Genomic DNA, 17,384 nt, shown 5'->3' with positions numbered 1-17,384 from the left:
CATGCACTACTGATGTTTAGGTATATCTTTGTCTAAATCAAACTCTTTATGCACTAAATTATAAAAAAATAGTTAGGAACACTCTTTTTATAGATTAATTTATTTATCAAAATATAACTAGGCAATATACTCACATAAATTGTCGCATGCAACCTATATAACAAATATCGCAAGATTTATGAAAATCTCACGATAATATCACGAGAAATTTCTTATAAGTTTAAAACGGCAAGTTCTCGCAAGATTTATGAAAAAACATAAATACTGTGATTTAAACACGATATTTATGTTTGAAACAACTATTTATCTTAAAAAACCATACTTTTTATTTTAATTAATTTTTATTAATATTTTCTTATAAAATTATTTTTTAATTTTTAAATTTTTTTATTGTCGAGATTTTGACGAAAAATCTCATAAGAATTATAAAAAAAATTCAATTTCTCATGAGTTTTTTATGAACAAGATTTTATCGAAAAAAATGATTGTTGCTATGCACGCATCATTTTTTCGTCATCTGAAACCTTCTTCATTGTGAGTGAGTATGACTTGCTCTCTGATGATACATGAAAGCCTTCTAGAGAATGCGGAGGAGCCCTCACGCAGAACTCCTTGTGTCTTAGGCTTGATAGTTACTCAAGTCTTTCATTGCTTGATTTGCTTTTGGTGGGCTACGTATTTATTCTTCTTACGTTTGTGATGAGGAGATTTTGCAGTTGCTATTTTGTAGTAAAAAATAAATATTAATATAAATGACAGTAATAAATTTTTAATTATACTAAAGAAATGATAGATTAATATTTACCTGAGGTTGTCGTAAATGGCTCTAGAACTGCATTAGCTTGTGGTATATAAGGGAACAAATCTTCTTCCCTTAAAGTGTCACCCACCAATGATCTGAAGTAGATCTCATCTAGGTTTTCACCTTAGCTGGCGGGTGGTGAACCGCTCCTAAGGTAGAAAAAACATCTACGTCATCATCGTATATATGTCGATATCTGTTAATTTCATCGAAATAATATTAGATGAGATTACATTATACATAATTAAATCATACAAGAATATTTACTATCATACAAAAACAATATTAAGTACATTACACTTCCTTTATGACACTAGATATTTTGTCAACTCTTCAATAGGTAGATGTTTAATTGCACTTACATCAATTTCTAAGTCTAACCATGAGTCCTCCAACCAATTAGAACTTTCTAGCAACATCTGGACGGTCAGAATTTAAAAGGAATATAAGGGTAAATATGGTTTGTTAGTCCCACATATGACTCCAAACCAAAACTGATTTGGAGTACGAATAAAATTATTATGAATAAGAAAATAATAGTTTTGCATGATTTTTCTTGCAAAAATATCAAAAAATAAATTTTAAAAAGTTTTAAAATATAAAACAATGGGCAAATGCATATATAAATATACAAAGACTAGAGTGCAAGAGTGAGACAATTGGCCATTAAGCTTGTCTAATGTCTAGTCTAACTATTCTAACCGCTAGTTAGACTAGCTGTTTAAGCATGCCTAACAACTAGCTCTCAAAAAAATAAATGCAAAAAACGTATTTTACATTATAAATAATATATATATAACAAAAAAGTCTTAATTAATCAAGAAGGATAACACAGGCAAAGCATATAAGGGATCATGAAGAACAAAAACCTCATCAATGTCAATTATATTAGTAAAATCCAGCTAACCACTGCCAATAATCAACATACTTTTATATCACATGTAATTCTATACAAATTTCAAAAGGCAATGGATTATAAACTAAAAGTGGGCCAGCTAATGAACCACACACTCATTTATCTAGACAGCTGCGATAATCTGGATATTACATTATGTTCCACAATGCAACATCCCAACTTATCCCAGTTTATCAGTTGATGCTGACTCATGTAGTCAAATGCAACAGATAAGGCTATGGAAACCAGGATCCCTAGATATAGGCAACACCCTTTCCACGGATATGAAAGAAAAAAACACAAACATCAGCATGATATTATAGTTAAAGCATATTAACATAATAAAACTCAAAACATTGCCCTAAATCTTAATGATGCAATCAATAAGAAGAAACTTTCAATGTTGAAATAAATCAAAAAGTCATAATCTATTCAAAGAAAAACAATAACATCCATAATAACATTCAAGTAGTAGAAGAGGAGCTAGTTCTAATGACCTTTCTTAAAACTCATAATAATAGTCGAAATCTCTAAAACTTAGTCGTGATCAAAAGATTATCTCAAGAAAAGGTGCTTGAGGATCAAAAATGATGGCTGAGAGTGTTTGTTAATTGTACATAGATAAAAAAACAAAAGATTACGATCCTATCTCTCTCTCTCTCTCTCTCTCTCTCTCTTAAGATGAGCCTTATTTTTTCTCAACAGACATTCACAACCTAAGCAAGCTAGTCAATCAACTAGCTCACAAAGGCTCCAGCAAATCAGTGTCTTCCCATTCCACATTCAACTATACGGAGTTCCAATGCCTCCTGGAATAAGGCAAATCAATACATGACCAAAAGGTCATTCCAGTGTCCCTCGAGAATTGATTCATTGAACAAGACGATCAAGAGGTTCAAAAAAATTAACATTAAATTCAAGAGGTCCAATGTGCAGTCGGTGATGGGGGTTTTCCCCTTGGATTTTAAAAAAAAGAGAGACGATCCCCAAACCTCACTTTAAAAACCAGGCTAAGTGAGAGTGAGAGTGCGAGAGATAGAGAGAGAGTTGCATACTGATCTAACAATGGGAGTGAGAAGGAGAAAGTGATTGAGGTGGTCCTGCGTTGCTCTGATGAGATCGTAAAAAGAGAGAGAGAAATGAAACCCTACTATCAAGCCCTTTTTAAAAAAGACTCTATACGACGGTGATAAAACTATCATCGTTATAGAGTAAAACCCTATAATGGCCACAATTATATTGTCGTTATCGAGTAAAGCCCTATAACGGTGAGATTCAATGGTAAGATAATCTCGCCTTTATAAATATATATTTAACGGCGGCATCAATTATCGCCTATATAGAGTAAAACCTATAACGGCGAGATCTGAAGCTCTCCTTTATCGATCTATAACAACGAGATCTTCTAACCGTTAAATATAGTCATCAAAGTATTTTAACAGCCAAATAATCTCACTATTATAAACATATCTTTAAAGGCGACATCCATATGTCATCATTATAGATATGTCTTTAACAGCGAGAGTTATATCAGGGGCAAGACATTTATGGCTTGGTTTAGCTCGCTATTATTGATGAAGCAATAACGGTGAGATTCATGGTCACCGTAGAGTAATAACAGTGTGATATTTATGTCGTTGCTATTACCTATCAGTTAGCGGGGACAAAAATATCGTTGTTATTGCTTGATCAATGGCGACAAGATTTTTTCACGTCGTTAAAAAGTCACCATTATTGACCCTCATCCTTGTAGTGATGAGATGCTGGTTAATCACATCCTGATGGGTAGGGGTAGCAAAATCTGACCCGACCCGCCAACCTGCTTCTTAGCCGGGTTAGGGTTTGGCTTAAACGGGTTCGTGTCGTAAACGGGTTGACCCACCTAACCCGTTTATTAAACGAATCGTGTTCGTGTTAGGGGTATGCTAACATGCCAACCCGTTTAATAAACGGGTTAGGCGGGTGGGTCAACCCTTTTACACGAACCCACCAACCCGTATATATATATATATATATATATATATATATATATATATATATATATATATATATATATATATATATATATAACCATAACTCCGACCCACCAACCCGTTTAATAAATAGGTCACTGTGTCGTGCATCGTGTCGAGCTGACCCATTTATTAAACGGATTAACCGTGTCATGCCGGGTTACCCGTTTAATAAATGGGTTGTATTCGTGTTTGCCACATATGACCCGTTTAATAAACGGGTTGTGTTCGTGTTAAGGTATTCTGACCCTTCAACCCGCCGACCGGACCCGATTGCCACCCCTACTGGTGGGTGGTATAAAAGGAGAGGAACTCTAAGATTTTTTACGTGTCTCATCTTCTTGTCCAGTTGTGGCAAGACGCCCAAATTTTGTCCGGCATCATTTCAATTTCACCTTGGTCTTTATGCTTGGATCCCAACCAATGTTGTCAACGATTCAGGCAGCCAGTACTGATTCTCAAGTGAATCGTTCTGAATCGGCTAAAAAACTTAAAAAATACTTTGTCATTCAAAACATGACACGTGTTAAAATTATTAAAATAATAGTAAAGACTTAATTTTAAGTATTTTTATATTTATAAAAAAAATAACCGATTCAGGTTAATTAGTATAGTATCGATTTTCTGCCCATACGATACCTACCGACCGATACGGACAACATTGACCCCAACAACACAAAAAGGAAGAAAAAGAATTGTTAGACGTGCTATCTGGTCCCTCCCAATGCCGTTAATTTGAACGTGTAAGTGGCGGATGGAGAGATGAGGGGCATATCACTAGAGATCAAATGGATTGGAATTTTTGGTCGAGTATTCATCTCGAATCTGACATTATTTTTCAGTATGGATCTTAAAATAATGTATATTTTGGACTTAGATGATCAAACTTTTCTTGGATGTGGATCCCAACCAATTTTTTTAATGGATCCGTACTCAAATCCAAATCAAATCAGACCCATTTGCATTTTCTTTTGATATGCAAAACCCTTGTCCCCAACTTTTTTTCACTGGGCCCAATGCTGTCATACAAAATTTGGATCAGTACTGAGATTCGAAATTGCTGCTTGCAAGTCTGATCCAGATCCATGTAAGCATCATCCGGCTAGTATCCAACCCGTTTGCACTCCTCTGTGCGGCCTAAAGTAGGGTTGGTGAGCATTGTGAGACCAGAAGAGGGAGAGTGTTTGATGGAGTTGAAAATGAGATAGGTTGTGACCGAGGCCTTTCGGATCGGGCGTGATTTGATTGGGCTAACCAAACCACTTTTTGGCTTATTCTTTTATTTCCCTTTAACTGTCTACCTTTTATTTTTTTTGAAAGGCACAGTCTCCCTTATATTATTAAAGAAAGAGAGCCTACTAGTCAGACCGGAGGGGTAGCATAGTTGGAACGGGCCTCGACTGTTGGACGAGCAGTTGGGTTCGATTCCTGTGGGCGTTACTTCTAGGGATGGCAGTGGGGCGGGGCGGGGGACAAGGTCTCCACCCCCGCCACGCCTCAAGATTTTATCCTCAACCCCTGCCTCCATCCCCGGCGAGGCGGGGATATTGCGAGGAAAAGTGGTCGGGGTGGGGATGAGGCGGGGCGGGGAAAAGTGTACATCCATCTCCGCCTCCACCCCCGGACGGGGATGGATTTTAACCTTCATCCCCGCCTCTATCCCCGTTTCATACCCTTCATCCCCGGTCCAAACGGGGCGAGGCGGGGCGGGGCCTCGCTTTCCCCCGGTCCACTGCCATCCCTAGTTACTTCCCATGCGTAAGCCGAAGCTGGTGGCTCTTTGGGGTCAAGGGGTGCGCCCAGTTTTTCGGTTCCCATATGGGAAAAAATAACCTACCAGTCTATACCCTAGCAAAAATATGCCACCTATATTCCTATGCTGCCACAAAACCAAACTCTCGCAGGGGGGCACTTGTCAATTCACCAAGTCGACCGGATGTCATGAGTTCGAAACCAAGGGGCATCTCTTGCAGTAAGGCTGAAGCTGGTTGTACTCATTGGTGGATTGGCAGGCTTTCAAGGTTTTTTCAACTGGAGGTCTGCCAATGTGCGGTGGGTGATCAGGGTTTTTTTTATTAGCGTAGCCCAAAAAAAAATACAAAAAATAATATATTTGCGCACTAAAACCCTAATAAGAATAAGATCTTCAATGTCAGTAAGATCATCTATCTTTCATAAAGGCATATTAACCTATTTGACTTCTAAAGAATTATCCTAAATTTGATTCATGGTGCTAAACATGAAGTCAAACCCTATAGATTTGACTCATGAATAATAGCAAGAACATAGTATTAGATGTAAATGTGATCTCCATGTCCTACTTATGTGCTTCTAGAGCATTGATTCGTTGCCTGTTTCTAATTAGGGCTGGACTAAGTTGGCCTTTTTTTTTCAATTTAAAATAGAGAAAACCACTGTTATGGTTTGGATGTTCCCTTTTGGGCTCAAAGGTGTCACGACCGCGAACTTGAGCCAGTGTAAACTCCACAAGTCCTCTTCCCTGTTCACCTTTATTGGACACCAAAATTGGCCCCAAAAATTTGTTTTCATGGATGGATTTGAAAATAGAACCAAGTACGACATCCTTTGCACTTCTCGATCATCATTGTCATTAGTTAAAACTTGGCAGGATTGCATGTGAAAGGGTAGGCACCACTGCATTAAAATAATTTCCTTGTATCTGACCAAACAAGTTTTAATGTCATCCATCTACAAAGTCATCACCATCCATTCCTTGAATGGATGTTAAACTCCTTCGGTCAAAATGGGCATAAGAGACCTCTAGCTAAGGACGATATGGTCTTTGAGAACGAAATAAGGGCACAAGATCTCATAAATTTGTCAAATACCAAGTGTAAGACCAATCTAACTGAATAATAAAGTATAGTACAACACATAATTGAAGACTATAAGTATGAAACACACACCAATTGGTCATAGGAAGAGAGATTGAAACAAAGCTCTCTCTCTCTCTCTGTCTCAGCAACCACCTACCACCACTCCTTGGGCCCATGACCACCAAACTCACTCTCACTTCCCCTTCTTTATAAATCAACCCTCTCTCATTCTGCCTTCTAGGGAATCCAGCCAAGAAACTACTCCCACCATTGCACCAATGGCATCTCTCTCAGCTTCTTCTCTCTCTACAACCTCCTTCCTCCAGAAACAAGCTGACCACCAAGCCTCTTCCACTCCACTCTTCACCACCAAAAACATCCCCACCACCATCACAAGAAGGAGCCTCAGAGTCTTTGCTGTACATGCAGCAGAGCCTCTTAAGGCCCCAGCAGAGAAGAAGGCAGACCCTGCAGCCACACCACCTCCTGAGAAATGGACCCCTGATGGGTGGAAGAGCAAGAAGGCCCTCCAACTCCCAGAGTACCCAAACCAGGAGGAGCTCCAGTCTGTCTTGAAAACTCTGGAGTCCTTCCCTCCCATTGTGTTTGCAGGGGAGGCCAGGCACCTGGAGGATAAGCTGGCTGAGGCAGCCATGGGCAGGGCCTTTGTTCTTCAAGGTGGGGACTGTGCAGAGAGTTTCAAAGAGTTCAATGCAAACAATATAAGGGATACCTTTAGGATCCTTCTGCAGATGGGGGCTGTCCTCATGTTTGGAGGCCAGATGCCCGTGATTAAGGTAACACTCTCTTACCATGACGCTCATATGATATTTTGCACGCATACGTGTGTGTGTGTGGGTGGGAGACGAGGTAAGTCAATGAAAAAACCCCATCACCCACAGCACATTGTCAGACCTCCAATTGGTAAGTCCATTGAGTCCTCTTTGTTGGCTCACACTTGATGTCATTGGATAGAGGATCAGGTGAAATGTGATTGCACATTTTTGGTGTGCTGCTACCAACGGAGTCGACATTGCAGGTTCAAAACCCAATGGTATAGTTGTATAACTGGTAGGGATCTGCCTAACCCCAGCCTATCTTTTAAAAGAACTTTTAATATGCTGTTGCACCTGACCGCCCATGAGGTACACACGTACACGGCCTGTCAGCTGTGGAGCCCAACAGAAGATGGTAGGCGATCAGGTGCAGCAGCACACTTAAAGTGTGCAATCACATTGCACCTGATCTCAATTCAACTATTTGGCATGTGAATTATTAATGCCATTACAGGGGAGGATAAAGTAAACAACATAGAACATGGATCCGGTAATAAGAGCAATGACCTCATTCAAAAGTTGGCACGTGTTTTCTTCTAACAGTAGCTAACGTTGCGAACCATGGCCTCACAAAACTCACTTGACACTACCTTGATAAGCGATTTATAATAGAAATTGTTTTTAACTTAATATAACTTTTTGTTCCTTTTCCTTTAGATCCAACCCAAATCCAAATGGAATTTTGTTAGCTATCTCCGATTACTGGAACCATAATCCTCGATAGATGCCACCACATGGAATAAATCACCTGTTGAGAGAGATTTTTTTTAAGTTTTTTTTTTTTTGTAATCCAGAATCTGGAAAATATTTACACAACTTTAAACTCTTCATAGGACAGGCATGAGATATATTATAGGTGGAAATTCATCTAGATACTACACTTAATACAAGTATTAAGGCTTGTTTATCTCAACCTAATCTAACATTTATACTTTGTTTAGGTGGGAAGAATGGCAGGTCAATTTGCAAAACCAAGATCCGAACCGTTGGAGGAGAAGAATGGAGTGAAGCTTCCTAGTTACAGAGGAGATAACATCAATGGGGATGCATTCAATGAGAAAGCAAGGACCCCAGACCCTCACAGAATGATCAGAGCGTACTCCCAGTCTGCAGCAACACTGAACCTTTTAAGGGCTTTTGCTACCGGTGGTTATGCTGCAATGCAGAGGGTGACCCATTGGAACCTTGACTTCACCGCGCATAATGAACAAGGAGACAGGTTAGAGCTCCTTCTACTTTCTTTTTATGACGAGGAACCCTAACCGAGAATCACGGGTGGGTGACAAATATCACGAGAAATTTCCTGAAAGTTTAAAACGGCAAAATCTTGCAAGATTTATAAAAAACCATAAATACCGCAATTTAAAAAAAAACATGTATTTTTATTAATATTTTCTTATAAAAATAATTTTTGTTTTTAAATTTTTTTTTTATTGACGAGATTTTGCCCAAAACATGCAAGATTAATGAAAAATTTTCAAATTCTCGCAAGTTTTTTGAAAAACGAGATTTTGCTGTTTTTTTAACGTTTGTGACTATGCCGACACACAAGCCCTTACGGAACTCCTGCTTGTTAAACCAGGATCCAATGATCTCTTGAGATCAGGTGCAATGTAATTGCACACTTTAAGTGTGCTGCTGTACCTCACCACCCACCATCTTTTGTTGAGCCCCCCACAGCTGATAGACTGTATCTCAAAGATGGTGGGTGATCAGATGCAGCAGGCATTATATTCAATCCCCACGACACATCTTTGAGAGTGAGGCCCATGCACATCTTCATGTGAGATGTACGGTGGGGATTAAATATAAACTACGGATCGGTTAGTATTCAATATGATATGCAAGACGAGCCAACAGGAGGGACAAGTCTGCATGTCATTTGTACTATCGTATGGTTAATGAAATTAATGCTGATCTTTCGATTAAAATTTGCAGGTACCTTGAGCTAGCCCATAGGGTCGATGAGGCTTTGGGTTTCATGGCCGCTGCAGGTTTGACCATGGACCATCCTATAATGACAACGACCGACTTTTGGACATCACATGAGTGCCTGCTGCTTCCCTACGAGCAAAGCCTGACCAGGGAGGACTCAACCACTGGCCTCTACTATGACTGCTCGGCTCACATGCTCTGGGTTGGCGAGCGCACCCGCCAACTCGATGGAGCCCATGTCGAGTTCTTGAGCGGGGTGGCCAATCCTCTTGGAATCAAGGTAAACACGTCTAGACAATAGTTACTTTTATTTGCCAGCAACTACTTACAGGATCATAACATTTATATCCCTTTTGGCGCACAATGTGATAGAGATAATGATGGTAGTAATGTTTATGTTTGTTTTAGGTGAGCAATAAAATGAACCCGAGTGATCTTGTTAAGCTAATTGAGATCTTGAACCCGCAAAACAAACCCGGGAGAATCACCATAATTTTGAGAATGGGTGCTGAGAACATGAGGGTGAAGCTCCCACATCTCATAAGGGCAGTTCGCAGAGCAGGTCAAATTGTTACTTGGGTGAGCGACCCCATGCATGGAAACACCATTAAAGCTCCATGTGGTCTCAAAACCAGGCCTTTTGATGCAATTAGGGTAAGAATCTGAGCTTAAAACAATAGTCTGGCAGCCTTTGAATGGCAAATTTGATTGATTTTTCTAATTTCCTCGAGTTTTACAGGCTGAGGTACGTGCATTCTTTGATGTACATGAGCAAGAAGGCAGTCATCCAGGAGGTGTTCATCTGGAGATGACCGGGCAGAACGTGACCGAGTGCATTGGTGGATCAAGTACTGTGACATACGATGACTTGAGCTCGCGATATCACACCCACTGTGACCCTAGGCTCAATGCTTCCCAGTCCCTCGAGCTGGCGTTCATCATCGCGGAGCGACTCCGCAAGAGGAGAATTGGATCACAGACACCAAACCTACTAGGCTCTCCTGTCCCTTCAGCACTTTGAGTTCTCATGAGACTGCTGCTATTTATGGTTAGTATTTTGGTTGGTAGTGTTCTTGAGTGAATGTGGGAGTTCCCTATTGTAATTTGTACTGTCCATGGAAGGTGTTTGTAAGAGATAAATAATCTAGCTAGAGATCTTGGTTGGCGTCCATCATTTGTTATTATCTAAGGTTCCTGTAGTGCCATCCATGGAAGAAATTATGAATCTCTGCTCTATTGTAGTTGCTCTTTTTAATGTATGACCATTGCTTACTCTGATGCTGATTGGGCTTGATGCTCGGATGACCAAAAATCCACTTGAGGATTTGACGGGGTTCAAATATTGAGTCTTGGTCATCTCAAAAACAGAAATTGTGGCACGCTCCATCACCTCACCTCACTCACATGTGCCGCTTCATATCTTTCATGGCTCAGGTCCCATCTTTGAGAAATTGGTTTAGTGACCCCCATACGGCCCGTTCTATGGTGCCATAACATTGGGGCCCTGTATCTTGATGTCAATCCCGTGTTTCACTCCCACATCAAACATGCAGAAATTGATTTTCATTTTTTTGGAAACTATGTTTGCAAGGGTCACATTCAAATTAAGTTCATCTCATCCACTGATCAACCTGCAGATGCACTCACAAAGCCGCTACCCTTCGCTAGGTTTGATTTCATTGGGGACACGACAAGCTCAACGTATGGGACCTCATGTTGAGCTTCATGCTGAAGAGCATCCTCATCCAAATGCAGCTTCACATGATAAAGATTGTCATTATCCAAAATGCAGATCAAGCCGATACTCACGCCACCCCAGCAACAAATGAGGCAACAACCTTGTCGTGTTTACAGAAAACGCAAGAGGAAGGACACCAAAGCCTTTCTCTCGTGATCTTATTGTTATCTTGTATAGTCTGATCCTGTAATTTGTGGTTGTTGATAATCTGGATAACATCCAAATCAAAACGTTTGAGATTGAAGGGGCATCTCTTCTTTGGGTACGACCAATCCATCACCCTTTGGTGGAGTATAAGTATGAGGCTAGAGAGGCCGTTTATACACACAGAGGCAAAGTGATTTTAGTAATCACAATATCAGAAATCCAAAGGATCATAGGCTATGATTAAAATTCATTGCCTTCGGCAATTTACAACGTAACTGCTCACACCCTTCAATCCATGTTTGCTCTCTCTGCTTTAGCTGCGCATTCGAAGTCCGACATTGGTATCAGAGCAAGTCGACTACTTACCAAGTGTGGTTTCAGGAAGGGCGATAGTGCGTGGTCTGAAGGCCTGAAGCATTCAGAGTGACGGTGCGTGTGTAGTGTACTCATCCCTCATAAGCATCAAAAGGAAAATTTGGATTAAGAGATAAACAAGTCCTGAAAATTTTTATTTTAAGGCTATCGGCCAGGCATTTAATGAGCAGTAGGCAGAAACAAAAAAAAAATAGTGAAAAATTAAAGAGTGAAAAAAGGGGGAAAACAGAAGATTTCTGTTTAACCCTTCTGTGACTCGGATCTGACCGGTAATAGGCCGGATTTGGCACCGGTGGAGGCCGGTTTTGGCACCGGTGATCAACAGATTTGTCACTGTGAAAAGAAAAAGAAAATTCCTCTTTAAAGGCCGATTCTTGTAATCAGAAAACCCATCGATCAAAGCCGAAAATAGGGCTGATTGAGTCGTTTGATCCACCGAAAAAGGGGTGTGAGGGCGATTAGAGGGACCTACCTCGCTGGCGACGGTGGAAGGGTCTTCTCTCTACCAGAAAAACAGAGAATAAGGTAGAAAACCATGAGTTCCGTACCTCTTATTCTTTGTTACCTCGCCGGATTCATCCGCCGACATCATAGCTCGCTGTCGTTGCCGTAGCTCCTCGCCGGGAAAAGGAGAAACGGAAAAAATAAAATATTACCGTGAGTAGGGAAGCAGATCAGATCAGGTCATGCTGAACATGAGCGTTTTCGCTCATGCCCACATCGTGGCCATCAGTTTTGTATTTTAAAAAGCTAAAAAGTCAACAAAACAGTTATATATGCTACGTGGCATTCATCCAAAATACAAACAGACGGCCACGATGTCGGCATGAGCAAAAACGCTCATGTTCATCATGACCTGATATGCTTCCCACTCACGGTGGTTTGTCTCTCCTCTTCCGTTTTAAGGAAGCAAGGATCGAGATTTGATTTTAGTAATCAAACTAGATTGTATGGACAATCCATTGTACCAAATATTATGGTGTTTTGGTAGAAGAAATACATGCGCAAAAATATGAGATAGTGGTCAGATTTGTAAAACCACAGCTTTTGCATTTGGCCCAGAATCCAGTGTCAAGCTAGGGATGTCAGTGGTTCTGGTTCGGTTCAAAAAATGTTACCAATTACCGGTCACTTGGATTTGGTAATGCACTCCAAATCCATTTATCAAGCAGGTTGGATTCGGCTTAGAGTTTTGCATCTGAATTCGAATCGGAATAACATCCGAATCAGAATACATACAAAAACATATCAGATTAGCTTAAATAGCAAATTTGAATTCATTGATAGTTTTTTTACTGACAAATCTGATTATATCAGATTGAGTAATGCCCACAGCCTGAACCATTCACTCATTATATTCCAGCTCTGATTTTGGACGTGGATCCATTATCCAAATCCTGATTTAGATCCAGTTTTGAGTCTCGAGCCATGTCCAAGTTTGTATTCCGGATTTGTGTCCGGTGTTGGTCCAGATCTGGCCTAGGGCCATGTGCTCAAGATCCAGACCTCGGTTCTGGACAAGGATTTTGATTCATCTTGGGGTTTACTTGATCAAGGACCAAACATGTCTAGATCTGAGTCCAGATTGGGCCAGTTTGTGTGAATCAGGCTCAATTCTGGGTTTGAATCTAGAGTCACATATCTAACTCGTGGTCAAACAAGAACAAGGGTTGGGGTTCAACTTTTGATCCCAAATGGTTCCAAATCTTGACCTTTCTTGATACAGTTTCCGATCCGAAATTAAACCAAGGGAAAATATATAAGATACTGCACCAAGAAGCCACTTACACATCCATGTGAAGCAAGAAAACCTCACTGAATGCAGTGTCATTAGATCTCCTACTTAGCCTCAGTAACTCCATGACTGTTAATCAGTATAGTCATTATTCCAGGGTAGGGGTGGGGGAGGTAGGGATAGACTTACCCTTTCCACCACTCTACCTTGCCCCGTCCCCAGTCCCCGTTAGTAAATATTCCTCTCCTTCTTTAGGGATGGCAGTAGACCGAGGGGAAACGGGGTCTCGCCCCATTTTGACCGGGGATGGAGGACACGAAATGGGGATGGAGGTGGGGATGAAGGTTAAAATCAAAACCAGTGCAGGGATGGAGGGCAGGATTTTAACCTTTTGGCATCACCAGTGCCCTCGAATAGCTGAGTAAGAGATCACTAGGGGTAAACCACAATTCACCTTTGATTCAAGGCTCCCAAACAAAGCCTTAGCATAACAAAGACGATACAAAACAATAGAATTTTCTTTTGTGGGAATCAACCTAAAACCAATCGGCACGTAACTAAAGTTAGTACAATTTCGACATCCCCAAAACTGAGCAAATTCGAAACATCTAGAAAGGAAACAAATGATGATTATCTCATATTTTGTTTTAAACCTTTGCAACCCCTAGGCACAAAAAACGAACATTAATGAAACCTTAAGCAAACCTACTTGAAATGTTGAACAATGCCAATATAAATTCCAGTCAACTAACAACCGCAATCTGCCGGCGTTAGACGAGTTTTCCATAGAATGATGTGCAACAAACGCACCAGTGCCATTAGAGAATGTAAGTTGACTCTACAATCACTTTGCCAAGCCAGCTATGATCAAAATTCACGACTTGACATTTCGTAATTTCGTCCCAAGTCTCCAACTGGTAGTCTACTTGAACAAGTTATAAGCATGATGCATCCAACCTTCAACAAGTCTCACTTTACAAGCCAGGATCAATCCTGCAAAAACACTACGCACCCACCAGATACCAAGCTAAACATGTAACACAATTATCTTTATGTCATAATTAATTCATTCCAATGTTTAGGTCTCCCTATTATGCCGTTCTTAAAGAGTGTGACATATTCAAATGCATGATATCTCAATGTCATATGGCGCCGTTGGTCTAAGTTGTTGAATCACCTCAATAACGGACACTTTTCAGGACTTTTACTGCAACAGCTACCAACAACCACAAGATTCCTCGCTTCAACTCGAGGGTCAACTAGAACAACATCCAATAGGTACTTAGAACAGGAAAAGACGAAAGCCATAACAAACTATTATAGTAGCTCAGGACACGCTTAGGACATTCATGGCTAACTCATCACAGATCCTCTGATAAAGCTCTGACATAGTAGGATTTCAGAAGTAGGGTCTGTAACGCATTGGCCTCCTGGACCTGGGAAACTTCCTGCATCAAGATATGTAGCCTAACAGCTCAGCAACAGAGAAGATAAAAGACAAACACACACATACATGCACGTACTGATGTACATACATGCATATGTATATAGACAGAGACATGCATGTAAGCACATGCACACGTACATATACACAAAACAATACCACAATTATTCCAGATTGGGATATTAGTAAGTGAACTCACCCATATCCATAAGGTGAATAGAAATATGGAGGTGGCATAAAGGGCCTCCTGGATCGAGCAAGATAAGGATTGAAACGTCGGCCACGGTATGCCTTCATCCCTGGAACGTTGGTTCTTTTAGCCGAAACCTGCATGTTGAGCCTCTAATTGTCAGGGTCATCAACCTTTATGCACATTTCGAGAAAAGGAAACTTAGGCACCTTCAGTTGACGGCCATGTAGCTCTGATTCGTTCAGAAGGAGAGCATTCTGAACAGCTTCTGTTTCTAGAAATTCCACGTACGCAAATCCCTTAGGTTGGCCAAACTTGTCAGTTAAAATCGTAACCCTGTTAACAGTGCCACAAGATTGGAAATGCTGCTGCACTTCCTCGGGGGTGCATGAGTAATCCACCTGAAGACAGTTAACCACAGAGAAAGTGATACAGGAAAAAAATGTGCATCAGCAATGTCAACCAGATAGTCCAAATTAAAGACGACACATCCATTGCAGCATCATAAGCTTCAAAATAAATATTTCTTGATTGAAAAGACATATGGGTTGCTACCCAAGGTTCAACTCTTACTAAGATAACTCTCTACTGAGAGCTTTTCACTAGGCTGTGGGTAAGGATATGATTAGTACATAAATGAATATGGAACAAGAGTCAAAATGGAGTACCCATGTGACATAACGAGACACATCTACTGAAGGTTATGACACAATGACGCACATTCAGTCCTGGAATAACATATCCAGAATATTGATGATAAAATCTGTTGTTACAGGGTAAACACAGATAGAATTAGTCCAAATAAAGGGACCAACAGGTAGATAAGAATGTTACAGAGAAAAAAAATCATAATTTAGCATGTAGCTGACCAGTGTAAAGCTTATAATTCAAGTCCAACAATGCAATCATTTTGCATGACACAAACCCATTCGGCCCAGCACCAGAAAGAAATAGGAACTTCTGAAATTTTCACAATGATAAAAAGGCCTTACACATGAAGGTGATTAATTTTTACATAATCAACCTTCAACAGATCTAAGGTCGAAATACAACTACATTTAGAGGTTGAAAATCCATGAATCATTCCTAACATTGAACAAGAATTAGGTAATATGATAATTTCCACAACTCATTCCTACTCAAGATGAACTTGTTGGGTAAGACTCTTCATACAATCGCAGGATCTATCCCTTGGCCACGGGGAATAGAAAAGTAACTGAGCTTTTCAAAACTCACTTAAGTTTAACCCAACTTGAACCATTGCTAACCGAAGTAAAAACATAAAACCAAAAGGACAACAGATGTGTGCCTCTTCAAAATGTATGATGGGATGTGGCCAGCTATTGTGGGTCACAATGTTTCCTTATCCTTGACAAGGAATTCAGTTTAACTAATCGCATGCATCACCTATCACATGAATGGCTGCTCTCAAGTCCATGTACCAAGAGCCGTCTTTCCCTAAAAAATTAAGTCCTACAAATGCTGAAGAGATAGCAGCACAGCATATGGGATGAAACTGTCACAGCAGATAACGTAGGTACACCTCTTTGTTCACTTGCAGTAGCACTGAAGGCAACCTCAGACGTGCCAGCAAACCACACGAGCATGGTTTCTCAAACCACACATGATGCACAATGATCTTGGTGGATTAAGCATCTATGCATTAGGAGCATATATTGGTTACCACCAGGTCATGTCCCAAAACATTATTTACCCCTTCCATTAAGGAAAAACAAGTATATCCATGACCATGACCAGTAGGAGAGTTAAAAAACAAATGGCTATTATGTCACTGAGACGAGCCCAAATAGATGAAAACCTATGTAACACGGACTCTTCTAACAGGGCACCGCACCCATGTGGGTGTGACACTTGGACAAGGCTTCCTTTGTGTCAGGTGAAGTGGGTAAGAAAAAAAAAATATCAGATATAGAGAAAGCACCATAATTACCTTTCAGTGGGAGGAAGAAAGAGAGAGAGGGAGATGCTCAAAAACAGCAGCCAGCTAAAAAGATTACTAGCCCTAATGTTATATTATGAAACATGTATTACAAGAGGTTTAAAATACAAACAAATTACAGGATTGCCATTACATAAAGAATACAGTCTTAATATGAATAGACGTATGGATCTCGATCCGATCCAGATTTGGTGATGTCAAAGACACACTTTATCACCCTCCCTCAAGTTGTGCATGGTCATGAACCATGAACAACTTGTTCTTTAAGAACCAAAATTGATGCTTTGTTAGGCCTTTGGTGAACAAATTAGCAACTTGACTTTCTGTACGAATGTTACGAGGCTCAATCTCTTTATCTTCAACCTTCTATCTGAAGAAGTGTTTATCTATCTCAATATGCTTTGTGTGACCATGCTGTATAGGATTATAAGCCATGTTAATAGCACTCTAATTATCACACAACAAAAATGATTGTGAG

The 17,384-nt window shown here is 40.2% G+C and overlaps 2 protein-coding genes across 2 annotated transcripts in view; one reads left to right on the top strand and one right to left on the bottom strand.

The window, feature by feature from the left end:
- Window positions 1-6,824: 6,824 nt before the first annotated feature.
- Window positions 6,825-10,476, top strand: LOC149816376 (phospho-2-dehydro-3-deoxyheptonate aldolase 2, chloroplastic-like). Its single transcript, XM_089986879.1, has 5 exons — window positions 6,825-7,343; window positions 8,324-8,601; window positions 9,321-9,597; window positions 9,726-9,971; window positions 10,057-10,476. Exons 1-5 carry the CDS (start codon window positions 6,825-6,827, stop codon window positions 10,336-10,338), a joined length of 1,602 nt encoding a protein of 533 aa, XP_089843005.1. The 3' UTR covers window positions 10,339-10,476.
- A 3,885-nt stretch (window positions 10,477-14,361) lies between these two features.
- The window catches only part of LOC149816375 (polyadenylate-binding protein 2-like), a 35,737-nt gene continuing 32,714 nt past the window's right edge, over window positions 14,362-17,384 (bottom strand). The window contains exons 4-6 of the mRNA XM_089986799.1: window positions 15,156-15,347; window positions 14,956-15,083; window positions 14,362-14,760 (exon numbers count right to left, since the gene is read on the bottom strand). Coding sequence (XP_089842925.1) covers window positions 14,712-14,760; window positions 14,956-15,083; window positions 15,156-15,347 — 369 coding nt within the window. The 3' untranslated portion in view covers window positions 14,362-14,711. The remainder of the gene's footprint in view (window positions 14,761-14,955; window positions 15,084-15,155; window positions 15,348-17,384) is intronic.

This window comes from Nuphar pumila, chromosome 14 (assembly GCF_984573655.1).
Source record: "Nuphar pumila chromosome 14, dmNupPumi1.hap1.1, whole genome shotgun sequence".
Taxonomy (NCBI): Eukaryota; Viridiplantae; Streptophyta; class Magnoliopsida; order Nymphaeales; family Nymphaeaceae; genus Nuphar; species Nuphar pumila.
This window is presented reverse-complemented; position numbering and strand designations above follow the sequence as displayed.